The 23895-nt window shown below is 39.6% G+C and overlaps 1 protein-coding gene across 1 annotated transcript; it reads right to left on the reverse strand.

Moving 5' to 3' along the window:
• Positions 1-12221: 12221 nt before the first annotated feature.
• slc6a1b (solute carrier family 6 member 1b) lies at positions 12222-22653 on the reverse strand. The gene is made up of 14 exons (XM_076110739.1): positions 22410-22653; positions 21989-22120; positions 21636-21736; positions 21025-21134; positions 20425-20557; positions 19394-19528; positions 18706-18809; positions 17802-17926; positions 17252-17364; positions 16983-17114; positions 15258-15360; positions 15040-15140; positions 13984-14151; positions 12222-12335 (listed from the first exon to the last, which is right to left on the reverse strand). Exons 1-14 carry the CDS (start codon positions 22651-22653, stop codon positions 12222-12224), a joined length of 1815 nt encoding a protein of 604 aa, XP_075966854.1.
• Positions 22654-23895: the final 1242 nt, after the last annotated feature.

The following is a 23895-nucleotide window of genomic DNA, read 5'->3' on the forward strand; positions in this document are numbered from 1 at the left end:
CCTTGTTGCGTTGTACAACCCAGTCAAGCTATGTGAACCGCCACCACAATCGTCACATGTGAAGGAGTAATGGCGGAAACACTCTGTAACACCAGAAACATGATGGACCGCTCCACCTCTTGAACTAGGTGGACTTTTAGGGCTAGATAGATAGATGGGGGCATAATTAGGCAAGACGAAGATTGGAGGTAAGTGTTGTCTGGGAAAAAACCTCCAGGGGAGAGAAAGTCTCCCAGACATCAATGCATTTATTATAACGTTGGTTAATTAAAAGTTGCTTAGTTTCATCAAAACTGTGGTTCTGAATTGGATTATTTGATGTGCAAATTATTTAGTCAAATTCGTAAGCATTTGTCTGATTAGAGATTAGGCCTCTCTTTAAAAAGATGTATTGCTAGAAGTTGATTAACCCTCTTGCAAATACAAATTAGACAACAAATGAAAATGGCTTTTTCTTTCTTTTGGTGTTGTTATACAGTATAATGTCTTTCCACTTATGCACAACATGCTGTGACCCTGGAAGCAAATATTTAGACATGTAGATGTGAACCAAAGTGCATTCGGGCTGTGAAGCATCTCTTTGTGCCCAGAGCTCGCTACCTTCCCAAGCCTCCCAGTCATTCAAATGGTAAACTAGCAGAACCAACTCTTAATTCATTGGGCAGCATTAACAGTCCAGTCCAGCTCTCAGCACTCCAGCCTGACTCACTGTTTCCCACTACTTTCTCCAAACAGAGAAAGGGAAAGCATTTACCATGAGAAAAGAGACAGGGAGGACAGTTAGAGAGCTGGATGTGGCACGCTTAATCTGTAATCTGTCTCTGCCATTTTTCTTCCAAGCATGTCCTATTCAGTTTTTTTGTTGTTGTGTCCGTCTTGTTCTTCTCAGTTGCTCTCCCACCAGTAACCACAGTACTCAGCTTAAAGGTAGCACAAGTAAGAAAGTAGGAAAATAATATTTTAACCATGTTAAAAAACCAAAACAACTGAATGTCATTGTTTGCCTGATATAAATGATACGACATGTCAAGTCATAAAACTCTGTTTGAATACATTTTTTCCCTCAATCACAATATTTGGTACACATTATTGGTGTCCATGTCTGCAAAGATAGTTATAACAAAAAAGAATCACATACTTTAAAGATGACATTCAATTCACCTTACATTCACTATAAACCAGTTGAAATCTGGTCCTTATGTATATCATTTGGTTTTGTTTACTACATGTAGGTGTGGTCTCTCTAATACTCTGTATCTGCTTTCCTCAAAAGAGAAAGTCTTTTGGCATGCCAGTACGACATTCACATACAACACATTTTCAAAAACCAACACATTTGAAGAGAAACATAATAAATAAATAACCTAGCACTTGACTGGAAAACGTCGCCAGTGAACAAAATCGAGGCAGCAATAATGTTTCCTTCCAAATATATTTTATTCGTACATAACATTATTTATAGGAGACAGGAACGTTATCTGTCCTCTATGATCAAGCTTCTCTCAAAACAAGAAACAACAAGACAAAAACTTTATTCAGACTTCTTTTCAAGCCACTTTATCACTATTATAAATGTGTACAAGAACTACAATAAGTGCCAAAGTACGTCCCACGATTTCATGAAGGGTTGGGGGTCTTAAAGAACATCTGTCTACAAACATAAAGTGACTGCAGGAGATGTGCGTCTGGCATTCAACACCATGTTGAGCGGTGGAACCCATGTTAATATCCAACTGCCTCTCGAACATCCACCTAATTACATCTGATTTCGCTCAGCATGCCCCTCGGCAATGTTAGAATTGAAGCATAAAGCAAAGACAAGTGCATGTTCTGCTCCGGTGGCTCAGGTTATGTGGAATGGGAGAGAAAGAGAAGGAGCAGCAGGATGGGAGAGTCATGCAATCACTCAGTCATCTGCGCTTGATTTGCATAGTAACTGTAGCCTTTAGAAACCCATATAAATATCCCTTGCCTGCCACTTCCTGCCAAATTCTGCACACTAGCCTGAATTTGAATGATAATGGCTATGATGAGGAAAAAGTATCCAGTTGGGCTATTCTCGCTCTCGAAGGTTTATGTTATTGAAATTCTCTTTATGAGTTCATGATTTTTGGAATCTCGGTATAGGTTCATTTATGAGAAAGAAAAAAAAAACATTCAAACTTTTTTTTTTTTACTGAGATGACTATAGAAATCAATTTGCGAGTAGAAATCTGCTGCATTACAGTGGGTGTGTAGTTGGTCATGTGTTTGGATTTGTGATATAACTCTTTTTTTCTGTCTGTATTATATATATAGACTGTTACACGCCACCAAAACTTTGATAATACTGAGTGATGGGCTTGCATCTGAACTGTCATAGAAGTAATTATGCTGTAAATAACGTTTGTCCGTGTATGTTTGTGTGTTTGTGTGTGCCAGGGGGCTTGACAGTCGAGGGCAGGCAGGCATGACATCAGATTTCTTCCTCTCTGCATAAGTAGCATTAGGGAGAGAGAGCGAGAGAGAGAGAGAGAGAGAGAGAGAGAGAGAGAGAGAGAGAGAGAGAAAGGGAGAGAGTGTGGGGGGGGGGGGGGGTGCTGACATATGATGCATCCTTGGTTGGATGTTGTTCTGTTGAGCAATGAATCGTTGCACCGTAGAGGACATTCAGTCAAGGATACAGTTTTTTAGCATCTCTGTTTTTCCCCCTAATATGGGTTTTGTATACAAGGACACACACTCACTTAAAAGGCTGTAGGGTGGGGCCCTAAATGGTCTCGATTTCAGTGGAATATATTAATATATTGGCTCAAGTATTGTAGTCATGAGACTTGCTGCCCACCTGTTGCTGGCTTTCGTAAGAAAACGCACAGAAAAATGAGGGGTGACTTTTCGTACGATATCTTACGAACTGTTGTATGAGGATACATTGACTGTATATGTAGAGTTTAGCTGGCATCGTGACTCTTGGGATAGAAATATCAGTCGGTTGTTCTTTTGTCCAGACTGAATGGATTGTCAGATGGATTGTCCTGAAATGTGTCATAGTCACTCATGGTGCTCAGAGGATGAATCCTATTGACTTTGGCCGTCCCCTAGGTTGTCATCTAGAACCAGAAGCAGCTCAATCACTTTTCAAGTGAAATATCTCAATATTTACTTAATAAATTGGGACGTTTTGCACGGACACTTGTGATCTCTTAACTTTTCATCTACATCCTCAGGGCAAAATCCTAATTTGTACAACTTTGGTTCATCATTACAGGTGTCCTTTGTGTTTAATGCTAATTCGCAAATATTATCATGCAGAAGAATCAACATACTAAACTGAGCTTGTTAGCATGCTGATGTTAGCATTTGGCTCAACGCAACGCTGTGTCAAAGTATAGCCTCAAATTGACAATATCATAGCTATGGAGCTGATTGACTTATGCTTGAAAATAACTGGTTCATTAGACAAGCTGTCCAGTAACATCAGAAAGCCACCATGGTGCAGAGGCTCTGTGAAACTTCAAAAATAACATGTAATATCATGTAAATATTACAGTATGTTCCAACCCTTGTATCTTGCTGTGAGGTGGTGCTGTAACCTTTCCCGAAACCAAACACATGTGAATCACTAGTGATGGAAGACAGTGTTCCCACTGTGACGACTGTGGCTCAATCTCAAACAAGTAGCTTTCAGATTCATGGTACTGAACTCATTTCTCTCTTTTGGTTTCCCCCTTCCACCATAAACAGACATACTTTCCATGAAATGTTAGCCTCTTTGTCGGTTGTGTGGATATTACTCTTCAGAAAATGGTGTCAAGTACATGATGTTTCTTGAGAGACACAAGCTGATTAATAACCTGGCTAAGTTAGAGAGCACTGGGCTGATGAGGTGATGGCTCTTGACAGCAAAGGGAACACTAATTAAACCTTCTTCAATAGTGCGATAAGGTTTTCAGGCTCAGTGAGAACCTCCTGTTTCTGCTCATCATGAGGTTTTAGCACAGGCTGTCCTACCACATTATCTCAAAAACATTGTTTTTCTAGACCAAAAACATGAATAAAAACACAAATAAATAAGCTATATAAGAAGAACAAACATTTATTAATTGCTTGCCCAACGTTCCACGTTTTCTACCTTATCTCATTCATAGATGCAATAGGTGTTTCCTGGAATTGTGCATAGTCTTGTTCCATTTAGTTTTCTCTGCTTAAATGGAGAAGAGGATGCCTCACTTCTTCCAAGCCTTGAGATGCATCGCAGCGCCAGCACTCCTGCTACATTTGGGGATAAATGTGGCGTGGCAAAATACCTTAGAAATTGGAAGTGATAGGATGGGGTCATTGGTTGAGGCTCTGGCACGGCAATCACTCACACTACCTAAGAGAAGAGAAGAGAAAAATATGTGGGGAAGCGGCAGAGACTAAGTAAGGAGACTAAGAAAGCAAAGACAATGAGCGTTGAGCTCTGTTTGGGGCTCTTTCTCTTTTGTGCCAGGAGAAAAGAAGTTGTTTCCAGCTGGAAGTCACGCTCCCTGTTCTGTCACACAAGCCTCTTCTGTCTCCATTCATCACTAAAACACAGAGAGGGTCTGAGGAACACATTTGGTTCAAGCCCCAAACGGCTGCGTACCTGCACATGATAGAAAATGATTATAGTTGCTGCAGTGTACACCGATACACGTAACTGTCATCCTGGTGTTGCTTTTCGTGATCCAAATTTTTACTTCATTTTTGCTTCACAACAATTTCGCCACAATTTGACCACAGATGGTAGAAGGACAGTCAGATCCCGGGTTGTAACAGGACTGCCTCGAGGCTCTTTATCTTCACCTTTAACACGGCTAAAGCCTTGTGTTGACTTTAGGCCTTTTACCGGTTCAGTGTGCGACCTGTGTTGTTACAGAGACATGCTGTGTCTTCCTGTGCTGTGCAGTCAGACCAGCAGCAAAGAATGTCACCATCCGTTTAATTATTAGCCTAAGTGGTGGTGTGCAACGGCCACTGACCATTCTGGGATGTTTGTATCATGGTGACTGGTTCCACATCCTAGGACCGTGTCTCCTGAAGTGTTTCACAAGTAAAACTGCTGTTATATAAAAGGCAGGCGACTTCAGGGAATAGTTAGGTTGGTCCTGATTAAATGCACAGTGTGTCATTTCTGCAGTTAGGGATCTCTTAATCAAAACAATAACAAAAGAAGGACTTTGATGATGATGTGAAGTAGTCGGGGATGATGAGAGTTGTTGTTTTCATTGATAAACAACCGTCATTCCAGATGAAGATTTGTGTGATACGACTCAGATAGAAATCCCATTCGTGGATGAGATAATGTATTTAAGTACACATTTATTTCATTCTAATGAATCAGCCCCATGTAACGTTAGCCAACGTAACGTTGACTAACGTAACATTGACTAACGTAAAGTAAACTTGCTAATTTACCATTAGATGAGTCACCTACCCATACAGCGACTGTAGCTAACGTAGAGTGACTCGCCATCTTCCTTCCTCACTCTCTGACGGATCAGCTTGTGTTTCTCCGGAAGTTAGGGCAACAAGAAGGGGTCAAGGGGATATGAATTTATCAACGCCATTGACTACGTTTACATGCACACTAATATTACACTATTATTCTGAATATGACAATATTCAGAATTTCATATGGGTCATGTGAACAGCTTATTCCTTTTGGACATTCCGATATTACATGAGATGCAGGCCTATAAGAAAAACCCACAAATCTGGTCGGACGGAGATGCAAAAGGACATGCATAACCTTCCATTCATCTTTTCATCTTACCTTGAGTACGGTAAAGAATGTAGTCCTGAGTCTAATGTCCAATAACTGTAGTCATTTTTGCATATACACAAAAGTATATTGATATATAATAATAAGTAATACTTATTTTAAATGTAAAATGCATAGAGAGCAGTTTGCTAGATACTGTATAAAAAAACTCAAATACAGTATTCTGTCTGCAGAGCATATAGCCACCGTAACCTTTAGAAATGGCCGTAGATCGGCCGTAGATCGGCCCCCTCATCACAAACTGATTAAGGTCCTAGTCTCCCATCAGACATGACTGGTATTTATACAGATTAGTATTTTTGTAGAATTGACGTTAAATCAAATGACTTTGCCCTCTGCCTTGCTGTAATCAGAGGGATGTTCAGGTCGCGGCAGTGCTGAGGTCCTTTGACCACAGTGAGGCTGCACTATAGTATGGCACCACAAGATAATCGAAAACATCTATTGATTTGAATTAAGTCCGTATTGTGTGAGGGAGTGAACGGAGGTTAACTGAACGTCTTTAAAGCGATATTCTCTGTCACACTGTGCACCAATGTATTGGAATGACAGCAATGATGGTTTGTACTCCAGTGATGAATACAAGTTCTGTATCACTTGGAAGCCATTTCAGATGGGACAAATATGCGTCACTACCCTGTGTGTGTGTGTGTGTGTGTGTGTGTGTGTGTGTGTGTGTGTGTGTGTGTGTGTGTGTGGTTCAGGCAGGGCTTGGCAGGGTATGCCGTGCAGGCAATTAAAACTTCTCATTAATGCTTTGTTTGACAACACTCAAGCTAATCCCATCATATGGCAGGCAGTGATAAGGGCACTTTCTTTTCTCGGTGCCTGTCTGTCTGTCAGTCTGCTAGGAGCAGATATGCTATCAGTAGCCTGTTGTAGAGGTGAACAGAGGGAAAGCATGAGGGCTCAGTAATATTCTGATTCAGCTTTGGTCAGCAGGAGAAAAAGGGATCCTAGTTGAAGGAAAGGCGCGGCAGTGTACACTAGAAACTAGATAGCCTCTGAAAGTTTAGGTTCTGTGTAAAAGCTGCAGACATTTTAAAAAAAATGACAAAATATGTTACGTTGTTTGTCCATGCCCTCCAGATTGACACATGGAAGTGTTTTCTGATCTGACGCCCTTATCAGCAGGACAACATCTTTTTTCTGTCCCTTCCAAAACCGAGACAAATCCCTGTTAAAAAAAGAATCGTTTTATAACATGACATGGGTTAGGTTTGGGCATAAAACCGATTTGACTAGGTTAAGGGAAAGATTGTGATGCGGTTAATGTAACTATTTTGCTCATGTTAAAATACTACTTTATCAAGGTCATGCTTAACATAAAAACTATATTGACTGACTGTTGTTTTATAAGCAATGGATTTGTTGGCGTGTTGGCTGTCTGACTTTCCCCCCAAAACTCCCATTAATATACTCATCAAATATCATATGCTGTCTCCTATTGCAACGTCCATTGCATAACCTCACTGCACCATCACATGAAACAACTGTGGAAAACTACAGCCTTGCAGCTATAAGACAAGCAAACAGAGTATTTCTTTTTTTCTACTTTTCATGCCCCATCGTGCTGCGCATGTCAGCGCCCACTGATTGTGATGCGGTTGGAGAGTGTGCATGCAACTGGGAGCCTTGGCCAAGCTGGCAGGGAGGGAAACCGGATTACCATATCCACAGTGTGTGTGTGTGTTGTTGGGGCCCTCGAGCTGACTTCTGAGCTGTTACTACCTCTGCTAGACTGGAGCTGTCAGAGCTGCTCCGCTCATGTCTGTGTCATCACCACAACTGACACTTCTAGTGCCAGCGCATGCTCAGATGAGCAGACACAGACTTATATATATATATGCATACTCACAAGGACACGCTGAATCACATGCACGCATGCACACAGACTCACACATGCTCAAAAACACAGCGTCATCACCACTAAAGTACGACTGAGGATGTGTCTGACCAGGTATAAAGTCACCTTCTCTCTGTTTCTAAATTTATCTCACGCGCTCTCACACACACAAGCACAAACGTACACACGTACCATTCAATAACCTGCACCAGTGCTTTTCAATGCTTATGAATAACTAACTCTCAAAACTAAGAGATTCTTGGATACAAAGACACACCAGAGACATGGATCTGAGCACACACACCACAGTATTTTGTGTTAACAAACAGGCATGGTATTACTGGTTTAAGAAGGACACCCAAACATGGCAATAAACTATTTGTATTCATATTATTTGCTGAACGTCGTAGTATTTCACATGGTTAAAATCATCCATGGAATTTTTCATGTCTACTGTACTCCAACTAAACCTCGTCCCTTGTACTTGATAGCTATAGGTTTACATTTCTTCCTCTCAGTTCAACGGATATACCGTCCCCTCATTTTCTGAGGTGTCCAGCTATACCGTGCGTCAACTGAGCTACCAGCACCAGTGCTCACTAGATACGTGGTGTTATTCAGGGAAAATAGCTACAACGGCTGCACACACTCAATGTAGAAGATCCTACATAATATCTGTTGACTAATGCGGCTTTTGGAGGGACGTTATTATCAACACTTCCCGATCTCTGCTGTGCTGAGCTTGTATACGGTTGCAAGGAATGATGATGTCACTGCCAAGATGCCAATTATAAACTCTGTTATATTCTGCATTCACATAATCCGTTCCATGTGATTAGGCTCACTGAAATGTAGTAAAGCCTATGAGCTATAGTGCAGGAAGACAACTGGAGTCTGCTACTATGCTCTCACATGACACACAATACTTGCTGCATTTTATATCCAGCACGCATTAGAGCATGTATTTACGCTGTCATTGCTCTGCTCAGTCTTTTGATTTGCCAAACCCGCTGCTGCACTGCTCACCTGAAAACGCAACAGATAACTGTAGAGAGCCTTAAAATGTGCCTGAAAAGGTGTGACCTGGGTGTGTTTGGATAGGACAAAAACAATAATTCAAATCTTTCATTAATGTATCAAGTGTTAACAAACGTTTAGTAAAAAAGACCCAAAAGAGATTTATGTTTCAAAAACAAAGCTCATCATATGTTGAGATTACTGAGCCACCCTCTAAAAAATGAACACGCATGTAATCCAGACACGTAATTTTAAGACGTGCTATTTAATTAATGCTTTTTTTTTCGTTATTTAATTCATACTTTTCTCAAAATCTCATGTGCAACGTCAGGATTTTTATTTCATCGTTCCCTTTCCACAAACTCTTCGAAGTAAAGACGTCTACACATTCTGTACTTCTTTCCCGTTGTGCATTTAGTGATGATTTGGCTCTCTGGATCATAACAAATGTAGGATAACTACAGCATAACAGCAGGGAGATGGATGCTGCATTGTGACCGGGAGGGATTGGCTGTCAGCCAGGACGGCTATAGTGTCTGTGCTGGCACAGCTCTCAGTGCAGGTGTCACAAGGATATAACTGCAGCAAAAATGATATAGTCAGAAACTATAAGCTAAGTTTAAATAGAACATATCTTGCGGTGATGGAACTGATTGCATATTCATTTCCAATTACAGTATATAATAAATTGTGCATTAGCATGACACTGAGCAGGTTATTGTCATGCAAAACCATCTCACTCAACAATGCAAAAGGGAGGTTGGAAAAGCATTTCTATACCTTTTAAGTCAGCGCTTGTAGTTATTTGAAATAAAAATGGTGTTTGTAGTTTCCACAATTACGCTATTGTGTATTTTTACCATCGGCTGGTAAAATAAATATTTGTTGTGTGCGTTTAAAAATGAATGGACACATATATTCCCTATATCTCCAAGATTACATGACACAGATATTATAATCTATAGGTCTTTATTTACTTTTGCAGATAACATATATTGCAATCATGCTTTTTCATATAACACCATCTAAAGACATTTATTATATGTTTTTTACATAGAATATTTTACATTAGGCCCATAAAACAGCTAGAAATATACAAAACAATATTCTCTGACTAGACATTTCTATTACATTATTGTTATTGTTATTAATAATATCTTAATTATTACTCTACTCTGTTATTGTAATTATATATTTTTTTACAGTTGAGAGAGATATGTGCTTTAGTTTCTGAGATAATAATATTATTGCAGAAAACAGCAAATAATATCACTTTTTTTTGTTCAACATTTAGACAAAAGAAAAACTCAGGTTGTACCGACATTCACAGATACATGTATTACACAGTCCAGTTTACAACATCATTCAAGAGAGAAAACTGCAGTATGGTAACTTTATACAAAATTCACGGAACCCTTTGTCATTGCACATTTTAATTCACATATCTTTGAAAAAAGAACATAGATAAAAGAAAATAAACGGGACTGGTTCAACCTGATTCCTGTCGCATGTAGCTGCCACAGAAGCAAATTTTCTTGATCCTCCTTCATAGTAATACAGTGATATCTGTGGTCTGTCGCAAAGTCAGCTTCTACATAATATGTTTTTATATTGCCGAGCAAACTTGATATGTATTAATAGGTTTTTCTTTACCCTATGAAAAGGAGTAGTTTCAGTAGTGTTGGCCTACAGTACATAGCATTTGTCTATGTCCTGTTGTGTTAACAGTGCTTTTGCTGGCTTTGTCCGCTGACTGAGCCAAAGTTTATCTCTCCTTATCTGATATTGGAAATCTGCACCTAGCCACAGGATACAAACACAGTTTGGCTTCTACTAAAATGACTGATTGAAGGCCATCACAGTTCATTTACACTGAAATAAATGATGCTCGCTGAATAGCACACAGAAAAGAGAAAACAATTTGGATCAGCTTTCGAGTGTGCCCATGTACACACGCACACACGCACACACACAAACACATATATATATATATATATATATATATATATATATATATGGTTTGTGTGTTTATGTTTTGTTGACGCTTAAGGTAACATGTTGGAGTAATGGGTGGAAATGGCAAAACCTTGCTGATAGTTTTTTTTTTTTTTTTTTAAATATAGCATTAGCATTAATTGTTTCAGTGTATAATGGTAGTATCTGAGAGCTGAGAGAATTTGGTCACTTCCACCTTTGTTCCTGAGGAGTGGGTTACTAAATAGATATACAGGTAAACGGTTCCAGTCGGAAAAGTGGAGCTATCATAGAAATCCGTCATGCAGTCTCCAATGCAGCAGCCACTGCAGCTTATTCAATCTCACAGTTTAAAATATAGATTTGAATTAGCTTTGACTTATTGCAACACAACTCTGTGTTTCCACTTTACTGGTTTTACTGGTTGTCAGGAGAAGGAAATTCTACTCTTTCTAAATAATGTCAGGCATAAATATTGTACGCACAATGCAAATGTGGGATTTATGTGTTGGCTACTCGTTAGAGGTGGTAGTTTACAGATCCAAAAATTGTGCTTGTAATGTAATGGATGCTGTATTTGCTACGGTACTCTGTTGCTCTTCAGAGAGACAAAAGGAGTTGCTTGATTTAATCCATATATATTCAGCGGCTCAAATGTCTGCACCAATCCTTCTAACACGAGTATGATTTTGGTCCTTCTCACTCTCACATATAGAAAATGACCTAAAAATTATTCTACAAAAAAGATTCGGACAACATACAAAGTTATTGTTCTTTAGAAAACAAAGAAACAATTATAACAGTCTCTTGCTATGTATCCTATGTAAGTTATTTTTGCTGTTGTCACAAGTTTCAATCGAGCCAAAATAAAAACTGGACACTTCAAAATCCCACACTGCACTTGTGCTTTTCAAAGGTATAGCCCCAGACATGGTAAACATTTCAGGTGAACTGCAGGATCCTGCAAGGGAGTGATAGTCTGGCTAAATTATATTTTACACATACAAGCAGATTTGGCCTTACCTGTTGCACATTCCCATATTGTCTTTGCCATAAATTGGTCAGTATTCAAATTTCACTTCACAAACTTTCAAATTGCATTTTTTTCACCTACTACACTGCATTCATTTTAATATATGTATTTTATGAACAAGCAAAATGCATTTAACCAGTATTTTTCTTTGTACAGTAATTGTAGTTTAGTAGATTAATTAATATCTTCAAAGTAGCACAATACTATTGAATCAACGCGGGCCTCCAAATTTAAATTATATATTCAATATACAGTAATTTCCTAAGTCACATTTCCTTTTCTAAAAAGACTAACTTTTTTGCATAATGAAATTCAAAATATCACAACAGTTTTGCTGGGTAATTTGTTTTTTTCTCATAAGTTTTATAACTCTGTATTATACAAATAAACAAACAGAAAAAACCCTAAAAATAACTGTGTAATCAGGTTGGTCTCACGTGTCCCCAGGAGGTAGGTGAATAAAAGCAGACGTGGAAGTCTGGTGGTCGTTCCCAACCTTGATTATGTTTTTTTCTGTGTAGATCGCGAGTCTGCCCGTTGCGACAGAGAGAGAGAGGCAGAAGTTTCTAGATGTAGGCTTCCTCGTTGGCAGGGTTCTGATTCTGGTTTTCTGTCTGCTGGTCTGGGCCGTTTTCCTGAACCTTCGGCAGTACCACAGGCGTGAACATTATCCGCAGACGCTGAAACGGAGAAGCACGGATATCACACAGCTGAAGAAATCGCTGCTGGTGTTGAAATTACAATGAGACACTGTCACACAGCTTTAGCAGGGACCAAACAGCTGCAAGGTTTGTGAACCAATAAGCTGTAACAAAACACACCAGCCACACAGCTGTGTGCTTGATGAATGGGTGTAAACTCATCAAAATACATCCACATAGTATCCCTGATGTGATATATAGTTATATGGCTGACAAAGGAAATTAAAAGCTAATGTTCTTGACATTTAACCAATAAATAATTCATGGGCCAAACTTACTGATCCCACGAAACTTAATCAAACCATCCTGATGATCTGAACTCCGGGTGCAGTGTTGGACCTGGGATTCTGCAGCATGTATGTGGAGTGTTTGTGAAACTAAGCTTCCGCCTGGGTGATTGCTACAATTAAACAATCAACCATCAGCTGGTACTGCAGGATCTGACACCTGCACATCGCATTTGACAGCCTCTGTTGCACTGCCTGCAATTATGGCCCATTTATTCCATCAGCGGTGGCTATAAAGCTATATCTGTCACTAGGGACTGTATAGATGCAAGGTTATTGTTCAGCCCATTATGCATGACTGCAGATCAAAATGCTCTTAATGTAAATGGCATCCAAAAGGTATTATGCGACTCTGATTGGGATCATCAGACCAATAAAAATGCAGCGTTTCTGCTGCATTCAAATGAATGTCATTTTTTGAGAACTGGTAAAGCAAAAAGGCATCTACAATTGTTTTACAGAACTAATTAGAAACTCTACTTACTAATCCTTTTATCACTGTTCTACTCTTCACAGCGGTTTATCTCATCTTTACCGAGCATGCCTATGTGTTTGCTAATTACAAAAGCTTTGAATCCCAGTGCAGTTATGATGCATAGAGCAAAATCACATTGGGCCAAGCTGAGCATTTTAACATCCAGTGTGAAAAGTCTTTTTGCTGCCAAATGACATATCGGGTACTACTTTCACAGCTAGCCAATATGTTATTGTATATGTAAGTGGGTATGATATAAGTCCTGGTAAACATGTGTGAGCCAGACTTTTTGTAAAAAAATCTACAGGGTGACCTTGAATGTATATTCAAACTTCCCATCATGGTTAAAACTGACTTTAAAATCTGCAGGGCTTATACGGCATTACATTATCCTCACTACACATCAGCCCCCTCTGTGTTCCTGTGTTGGATTGGTCTATCATACTGCATGTAATAATATGTTTGAGCCAAAAAGTAATCCACTCGAAACTCTTAACGCAGAGCCTGCCTCGCTGCTGCCTCGCTGCTGCCTGCAGATTAAAATTCAAACCAGCTAATACAGTAGATGTGTGAAATGCTCAGACGTGGGTGCAGTGATGTGCTCTGGGAAATCTGCGGCAATCGTATTAGCATTACAACTAAAACTCTCCGTATTTATATACCATAATACATATGTGTAAGTTCAATAACACTTCCTTTAAGTGTATGTAGTCATGATTTAATTTGCATATGCAGATATTATAAGCATCTGGTAAAATTTGCTTTGTAGCATAATTATTCATTGCTTTGTAGCAAAAAAGCAGGTAAAATAGTATTATTTAAGTAAAATACATCAACTATTTGACTGAATTGGCATTGATCTTACCTCTTTGTATGTGCCTTTGAGTGTGAGGAACATGTAGCCCATGTAGCCAGGGATGAGGATCATCGAGGAGAGGGCCATTAACCACCCAATGCCCTGGCCCCAGGCTGGGAACACGTAGGTACCCAAGGTGAGGGGAACCATCTGCACTGCACTAAACAAGAAGACCCCCTGGACAAGAGGGACAAGGAAATAGATCTCAGCATCTTCTTCATTATCATGTTTTGGCACACAAAGTCTAAATTCTAGGCTATGAACATTGTAGCAAAACTGCAGAATAAGCTTTTGGTCTTGGATGATCTTTGGACAGAACAGAACATTACTGTGTGATGTAATATGATGGTATGGTGAGATAGTAATGCATTTTAAGCATAGAGCACTGACAGTTAATTAAGCCAATCGAAAATACATAGCTTAATTTTGCACATAAAGATTATGCAATCATTCTCAATATGTAGCTTTATATGAGACCTAATAATCCCATTCTCAGGTTGTCAAATACCAACGCTTTGTCACGTCTCTCGGCGTCTGGTACTGACCCACAAGTGACCCTTTAGAGTCTGCATCAGAAGCACTGGGCTTTCAAGTTACTACAATGTAAACCCATCCACGCCATTATTAAAAGCTTGAAGAAAATGCTCCAGGAGTGTGATGAAACAAATGGTGGGCGGGTGTGAGGGGAGAACAAACACAGGACATTCAACCAGGAGAGTGATTGTGTTGTTGAGTTATTTTGAAGTTATGTGTTTTCAGTACTTATGTTACATTGTTTAAGTTTTACTTAGTTTACGTACTTATTTTAATCCCAACCACAATGTTTCTCCTAAACCAAACTAACTGGTTTTGATGCCTAAACCTAAGGAAGTGTTTTTGTTTGAATTCACAATGGAACCGTGTGATTACAGTGACTGCAGTGGAGCTACCCAGTGCGGTAGAAAGTGATGCCAAGGGTCTTTGAACGATAAAGTGTTGGATTAGCCTAACTACTGTCCTCGATGGGGTGTTTTTTTCCCCTGTTGCTGTTTGGACATGTGCATGTTAACCACAAATAACACTTACAGCCACAATGAGCGGAGTGAAAACGACCCAGCAGGCCTTCCACCACAGACAGGGCCTGTAGCCAATCATTTCCTCAATGTTGTCATAGAATTTGTTCACACCTGGAACCAAAGATGAAGCATCATGAATACAGTTTTAGTTATTGAGTTGTGTGGCAGTAGATGTGCTCCAGATAGATAGATAGATAGATAGATAGATAAGACATAAGTGTGGCTGACCATAAAACCAGGAAATTGAGATGCACTCAAAGAAGACCAAGAAGAGCAGGCACATTCCACTAGCTGAGTAGTAATCAAATAGCTTGAACACATAGAGTCCACCCTGTAAAAGAAGAGAAGCAGAAAACAAGGGACAAGAATATAAGACACATGAAGGTGAAGGTGAAAACATTAAAGAAGCAATTCTAGTCTTGAATGTGCAGGACAGAACTAAATCAGTGGAAGTGGAATGGAAGGACAAGCAGGCAATTTTGTGCTGACTGTTGGCTCCTTCACTTGTTTGTTTCTTTTTTTAAACTTTTGATTCAAATTGTGACAAAGGTAATGTGTCTTGTACAGCAGTAGTCAGTAGTCGTTTTTTTGTGCTGGTGTTTTGAAATGCATGATAAGGAAAATACTTAAAGCAATGCTTTTGACCTGCTGCACTGTAGTCCGAAACAGAACATTAGGAATGAATGCCAAGCATTTAAAATAAAGCATGTTATCAAATGTTTGGAGATAACAGTGGACCTTTACAATTACACAAAGATTTTATATTTATATTTTTATTCCAAATGAAATTTGATAGTTAAACAGCAGTGACCAGTGTTTCTTTCTGAGGCGCTGATCTTTAATTGTAATCATAATTAGTTACTAATTGATGAAGTAGATTGAAGTATTTTGGCAAATTTGATGACAACCTTCCAGTTAAATTGTCAGATATTTTCTGTGCAAAAGTGGAATTTTTTAACCTTAGGTGGCTGCTAGAAGTCATGCAGCCCCGTCTCCTTAATTAAAATGACATTCTCATACAAAAAAATTGCATTGTGAATTACATTTTGAGGTTTATGTATTTTGTCCTGTGTAACGTTTGCGGTTGAAGTAACACAAATGAGTCTGCAGATGTCCATGTAGCGATGAGGTCAGGGTAGTGGATGTGTCAAATAACACAGGGCTTTCAACCGGGCGACTGACGTTTGAATCTCGAATAAACCAAGTACTTGTGTTGCCTAAACATAACCAAGTAGTGGTTTTGCTGCCTAAAACCAACTACTTTTGTTACGTTTTACTTTAGTTCTGTTATATTATCATCGTCATTTTAAGCCAAACCATGATTTTTTATTTTTTTTTATTTTTACTAAACCTAACCAAGCAGTTTTGTAGCGTTTTTGGTTTTGTTAAGCTTCATTTCACAACGTTAATCACTGTGACCGTAATCCGGGATGTAATATGGAGTGCAGCATGGGATCGTATTTAGATGCTCGTTGGATTTCATATGAGGGCCACTTGGAGAGTTGAGTTAACAACCTAGCTGAGTTAACACTCCTGCAGGTTACTGGGTCAGCTGCTGAGGACACAACAATGGTGTCCTGTAGGATTTTTACAAGTCTGTGGAAATGTTGTATTATCCTACGACAGTGCCACAGTCAGAAATGTAAAATATGAAAGAAACTAAGGCATGTTGGTGTCTGCATGTTTCAAGTGTTTACTCAGTTGATTAAAGGTGAACTTGTTGACCTTGTGCAGCGTTTCTACTGGATTCTGCAAATATTATGAAAGGAGGAGAAATCCCCACAGTGTGATTATTTGATAAACTGTAGAAATACAGACTCAATATGACCCGAATATGAAAACAGATACCAACCTTGTCATTAAGATAGGAGGCTGCTTTGGGTGTTTTTGAACTAACTTGCCTGTAATGTTTCTGCAAGTTAGTGGATTATCCAATAAGAAAGAAACATTTACCTGTGTGATGTTGGACAGTCCAATAATGTAAGAAATAAAGCAAACAACTGCGATGAAGATCTCTCTGCGTTTTCGGAGAACATGAGGGAATTCATCAACCAGTGCAGTTATGAAGCCTTCCACTGTGCAGAACTGGAGAGATGGCAGAGTCACGTCAAAACTGTGTTACGTAAAACACTGGTGTCACAATAAAAACATTAGGAACATTAGCACTTATCATTATGGCACATAAACCACAACTTAGACCATTTTTGTGGGGTTATCTTTACCTGGCTGTCAATTCCCAGCATCAGCAGCATGGAGAAAAAGAGTATGGCCCAGAGAGGAGAGATGGGCAGCTGGGTGACGGCCTCGGGATAGGCCAGAAATGCCAGGCCAGGTCCTTCAAAAAAAGACACATTTCATACACATTGTGACGTTGTGTGCTTACAATGGCATAAAATATCAGTTAAAAAACAAATTGGTGTATAAGTTTAAAAAAATGAATGCTAAGTTAATTTAAAAACATGTTGTCTGCCATTTTTAACACACATACTCAGCCGTAAAGTAGCTGTAATACTCGATAAATCCAAAGTGTCCTGGAAAGAACAAAGTGTGAGTGCTGAATGTCAAACGTGAGTATTTATAAAGGACAGAGAGTTTTTTCAAAATTACTGAGCAATTTTCCTCAGAAATGACACACAGTGCCAAACTAATACCCTGCCTTTTTGACTGAAAGAATAACATCTCGCAATTTCAGGGGCTAATTTTTGCACAGTCACAAATATCTCTTCTCTGTGCCGATTGTTACTATCGACTTTCAACATTGATTGCAGTTACCCGAGGCTGCCACATCAGCGATGGGTCTCTTTGTTACATTGGACATGAATCCCACGATGGAGAAGATGACAAGGCCAGCGAACATGCTGGTGAAGGAGTTGATGCCGCAGACAATGATAGAATCTCTGTGGGGGAGAGACAAAGCACAAGGCAGCCATTGTCACGCCTATATCAATTCCTTATCAACCCGTCACACATTGTCGAGATGCACCGGGGAGTGGGAGGGGCGGTGGAGAGACATTTTACATCCTGCAGTAGCACAGCAGCTGAGTACATTTATATTGACCTGTTCTTCTAAAATGGCAGTTAGCTCCAGCTGTTTCAAAATAGCTGGAACCATAGATGTGCATATGTGGCCTGCAGACCAGTGTTTATCATAGAATATGACAGAGGCTAAGGCAAACCTGACGTCTGCGCCTGTGAGTGTAAAACAGAGGGTAGAGCCATAATAATGATAAGACTGATACAGCTGGAGGCTAAAATAGTCCCAAAATAGAAGGTACAGCAGACACATTGTTGCCAGGAAACCCAAAATAATCACAGGAAGAGACATCCGCACAGTCTCCTTAAAAATAAAAAAGATGTAAATGGAGCTTGTATAGAGCTTGTCTAGTCTTCCTACCACTCAAGCGCTTTAACACTACATGTCATTCACGCATTAACACCCATTCAAACACTGATGGCTACCATGCAAGGTGTCACCTGCCCACCAGGACTCTGACTAACCATTCACACCCATTCATAGCAATTTGGGGCTACGTGTCTTGCTGGGGAACCGCCAATCCTCTGATTGAGGGACCACCCTGCTCTACCACTGACCCCCAGTCGCCCCAGTGATGTGTGAGTGACTGGTGCTAGACACTATGAACAGGTATTGAAAATGCAACATATTATAATCTCCTACCTGTATACGTTGTTCTTGAAGTTATTGTAGCTGCCAAGAGCAATCAGAGAGCCTAATCCCAGCCCATAGGAAAAGAAGATCTGAGTGGCAGCATCCAGCCACACCTATCACACAAAGATTGGAAGAAAAGAGGTTAAATTAACCAGGTTGATCCTAAATAGAGATATATATTTTTCTTTTACTGATGAAATTGTCTTGTTACTTGCATACTTGGTCCTATCTGACCCACTCTGATCCCATTGCATCCCATCTTGACCTAACTCTGCCTTGTCTAATGACGTCTCTCCACACCTCATCTAGCTTCAGCTCATGTTCTACACGAGCTTTAACGATGTGGCTCAGTCATTTTGTCACAATCATTACAGAATAAAAGAGAACATGATCATCATGAAAAAAAGAATCAATACTATCATAGAGGGATTTTCATTTACCCACAACTGGTAAACTTCAGCCTTTCAACAGCTATCTGAGCTTATTGCTTTGCTGCTCAAGGGAAAATATTTGGAATATATATGTTGATAGTTGGATGGTTTTGTTTATGGCTGTGTGCTAATATACATAATTTCTATGTTTTTGCTGCCCATGCAATTAATACTCATTGGTATATCATCTGCATCCTTAACAATTAGATACATGTATCCCTGAACAGAAACATTTTTATACGTAAAGGCAGAAACAGAGAACATACCTCAGACTCCTTCAGTTTTTCAAAGTTGGGTGTGATATAGAAGAGAATTCCATCAATTGCACCGGGTAGAGTGATGCCACGGCAAAATAGGATGAACAGCATAAAGTAAGGATATGTGGCTGAGAAGTACACCACCTGTGGGACACAAAGTTATTGTTAGAAAAAAATAATATTGTCTATCTGAGCTCAAACTTGTTAAATCACACAGCTAGTGAGCATCATTTAACTTTTAATATTTGTCCTGCAGCCGGGCAACCGAACTGTAGAAGAAGTGAAAACTGCTAAGTTGTTCAACTCCTCGTGAACAGTGTTACAGTACTGTGTGGCACCATTTCCACAGCACAGAGCAGCACAGTGACCTATTCTGCCATTCTCTGGAGGCGAGATGACCCCAGAACGGTTGGGTTCAGCACACTCTCAGTGCACTATTTCCCTCCTTATCTGAACTAATTTGTGTTATCAAAGTCAACACAGTTCAGCTCAATCATGAGAAAATAAACTGAATAAGAAGTGAACTAACATAGACTGCCATTGACACTCCTTTTTATGAAAAAAAACAATGATGAATCTGTCATAAAACAACCATTGATATAAAAAGTGCAAAAGGGTAATCACACAGGTTATGGTTTTGTAATTTTGTAGCTCAGTGGGCAGAACATGGCTTCACAGCAGTCAAATGTAGGCCTTTGTATCCCTTTGTGGAACGTGTTGGTTCTTGTCATACATAGAGTGCTAAAGGGATATTGGATGTGTTGAATGTTGTATTGCCTTTTAAAGAGACACGGACAGAGAGCGGTTGGCAGAGTAATGCATGTCACTGTATTGTCTCACTTGAGAAGGGATAAAAATGTTGTTTTATATAATTTTCAAATATGTCATGACAGTTAAACTTATGAAAGCATTGTCACTGGAACTTACATTTTTGCTCAACCTACACTAGTTTTACACTAGCATAAAGATAATGCAAATTTAATTTACAATGGATTTTAATTTTCCATTTTGTTTAGTTTCCGTGTTTGTCCTCTACTTACTTTGCCAGTCCAGCTGACCCCCTTCCAGATGCAGAAATAGACCAGCACCCATGCAATGGCGAGTGTGATAGCCAGTGGAATCCTGATCTCCCCAGGCTTCTCCAGGCCATCGGTCATCTGGTGCATGTTACGTCTGCAGGGGAGTAAAGTAGGCTTACTACAATGCACAAATACATCCTTGATCTCATACATGCAGCATGCATGGGTGCACACACAAATATGCACGCACGTGTCTAGATACTCACAAAAATCCCTCTCCCTGGCTTTCTTTTCTCACCCCTGAAGCTTTTTTAAGGCTCCACAGTCAAAGGGAGTCATGCTTGCATGTCTACGCGCATTTTGTTTTGCTCTTATAAAAAAAAATGCTTAGGTTTGTCTGAGGCCCTTTATTGTATGCACACAATTTCTCTTCCTCCAGAATGATCTGGATGGATGGATGTTAAGGGATTCGGTGAACCATTGGATCCTCAGATCCAAATGGCCATATCAGACTCCAACCCTGATCTTGATTGTGCACAGTGGGACCATGACCTTAGCTTAAATCCGTTTATAACAGAGCAGTATCCTTATGATCTAAACAGACTTTTATGTCCAGCTTACTCCCAGAACTCCACCACAGCGCTGGTGAGGTTTTTGGTGTCTGGGATGCTGTAGTTGGTGTAACAGTTCTCTGTGTTCCAGGGATTGCCACAAGTTTGCCATGGTAGCTCCTGAAAATTAAAGGAAAAAAAAGAGAGAGAAAAATCACACAGACAGCTCTTTTTACTTGAACCACTCTCCCACCGTCGGGTCCCATTCTCCGTGGCTGTCAAGCAGCCAAGACCATGATACTCATTGAGATTTCATGCTTTTCTTGGAGGAGTGAATGCCTCATCGCCAAATGCATTTATCAATACCTTCTGTAAGGGCTAATTATGTGGGAAAGGAAGTAATAAATGTCATACTCTGTTAACAGCAGTTCACCCCTATATAAGAGCTGCTGGCAATAAGAACCTGCCACATAACTTCAAGGGTTACTATCTCAAAAAAATACAACCTGGAAAGAAAAACTCTGTGATTTGTTGCGATTTAAAGGGGCATTTGTGTTAAATGTTTTTCAGAAGAAATCAAGGAAACTAGACTACCTAATCTCCTCTACATTTTCATATTCAAGTCCTATTATTATATCATTTTATTAGAAAACCACATGAATATAAAAATCAAATACTCACAGTAGTGAAGGAGTTGTACAGATAGTAAATAGCCCAGGAAATGATTACAATGTAATAGATATTTAACCAGAAGGACAGAACAGCAGCAGCTATACCCACACCTGAAACAATGGGAGAATACAGGCACTGTGTTAAGAGATTTGTGTTGACATAAAACGGGAATATAAATATATGTAAGATTTTTTTTTTTTAAGTATTGGTCTTTTACTGGGGATACACTTTGGGCCTCTGTTTCATGATTACAAAGCAATAATGACCGACTTTGTAATCAACCTGGCCTTTATGAAGCAGCCAGTTAACATACAGAGTATAGTTAAGGGCTTAATTAAGGATAACGTAAAAGTGTCCTTTACCTTTAAAAACCGGGGCCAGCTTCCACACTCCAAGTCCTCCAATAGAAGTGTACTGACCAAGAGCCGTCTCCAAAAAGAACAGGGGCATGCCAGCAAATACGAGGGTCAAAAAGTAGGGAATCAAGAAGGCCCCTGAATGAGAGGTGAAAGGTAAAGGTGTGTAAGTGTAGGTGAATCATTAACTAGTAACATTCATAATAATCTAGATAAGATATTTGGTAAAACGAGCATTTCACTCTGCGCCCCTGATTAGCGTGCAGGCTTTCGCTTGTGCGCAATTGCGCACGGCTTAAATGGGGAGAAATACAGCTTTATTTTATTAAAATACTCCGGAAGCAAACTGGCAGGTTTTGATGTCGAGATCTTTACATTCCTTTTTGTGAATGGATAAATGGAAAATTGCCAAGGAAGTCCTCATTACCTCCTCCGTTTTTTCCACATAAATAAGGAAATCTCCAGACATTTCCGAGTCCGATTGCGTATCCGACACAAGAGAGAAGAAAGTCAAATCTCCCACCCCACATTTCTCTCTCGGGTATCTCATTTTTCGTCTTCTGCACTTTCACCACCAAGGTTTTGGGTTTGTCGTTTGGTGTGGTGGGCGCGTCATTAACTGTCTCCGTTAAGACGTGTCCGTCCGAGGCTTTGGTCCCGTTGGTGGCCATGGTCACTGTGCGTGTCGGATAGTCCTGACCAGTGGAGAGGAGGGGGTTTCAGCACCGGTCCAGGCAAACAGCAGCTTCTCCGTCCTGTACACCTAGCTCCCAGATAACTGCCGAGTAGAGATGAATAATCGGGGTGATGAGAGTGATCAGGAGCAGCTTAGCAGCGTTCCAGCGACCCTGAAAACAGAATTGTATATGTTTACATATGAATATAAAAAATCTCTAAAAAAAACAGGAGTAAATCTACTTGTTTGAAATATATTATGAAGTTGAATGTCAGGTCTTACTAATGAGGGATAATTGCCGCAATTCTGCCTTAATTGTTCAATATATTTACATTATTCAAAAAATGTGTGATTCTGATTTTCAGTTCGATGAAACTTAAATCATGTTCCCAATTAACCGAATAACCTCCTAAAAAAAGATGTCACCAAAATGCTTATCAATGCGGACATACTGGCCTGTGCATAAGAATACGTTTTATGTTACTGGTTAAATATAATTTTCCACGATTACTGACTGTGCATGCATCCATTCAAATTCCATGACATTTATTCAGGGGTGGATAGAAAAATGTGCCGTGAACCCCACGGGATCAAATAAAGACTTCTCATGCAATAAAAATCACTTTTAATTGCCTGGAGTGAATGCATGCTAGCAGATATTTAGAGCCTGCTCTTGTCCTTGAGTCATTATGCTCTAAATGCAATGGCCCACTTCCAACTGCTCCGGCACAAGAGAAGAGCGATTAAACACGTTTAGGAGTCAGGCGCAACGATAGTGTCTAATGAATCACCTGGAGAGGCTAATAACTCACTGCAGTTTTTGAATAAGTATCTGCGGGACAAGGTTAAGATTTAAATTAAGTATTTATTTTACTTTTATTAATCTGCGGTAATGCAAATAATAAGCTTCACAATGTAAGTACATGCTTTTAGCAAGGTTCTGTATTTACGTTATTTATTTACATTTATATTTACTTTTAAAATGCAAAATAAACATATGCTCATGATAGTTAAACAAATGAAACATAGAGCGCGCTCTCTGCGCTCTTCTTCAACTTGCGTAAGTAATAGTGAAAGGCATTAGGCTATGAGGCAACACGGTTACAAATCTTTTCATGTTTTAAACAGTAAGCGTTTTACATCCAATCTGTTAATAATAATCCAGGTCCATGTAACATTTGACTTCAAAGAGACGCACACCCTCAAGACAAATTGAAATTAAGTGAAGTAAGAATTA

Source organism: Anarhichas minor, unplaced genomic scaffold (assembly GCF_050575085.1).
Source record: "Anarhichas minor isolate MPS153535 unplaced genomic scaffold, ASM5057508v1 ptg000043l, whole genome shotgun sequence".
Lineage (NCBI taxonomy): Eukaryota > Metazoa > Chordata > Actinopteri > Perciformes > Anarhichadidae > Anarhichas > Anarhichas minor.

Coding starts and splice junctions, on each gene's coding strand:
- slc6a1b (XM_076110739.1), bottom strand. CDS start 22,653: ATGGCCACCAACGGGACCAAAGCCTCGGACGGACACGTCTTAACGGAG. Junction 21,135..21,635: donor TGTACAACTCCTTCACTACT/GTGAGTATTTGA, acceptor TTTAATTTTCAG/GAGCTACCATGGCAAACTTG. Junction 14,152..15,039: donor TCACTCCGCTCATTGTGGCT/GTAAGTGTTATT, acceptor CCTCTTGTCCAG/GGGGTCTTCTTGTTTAGTGC.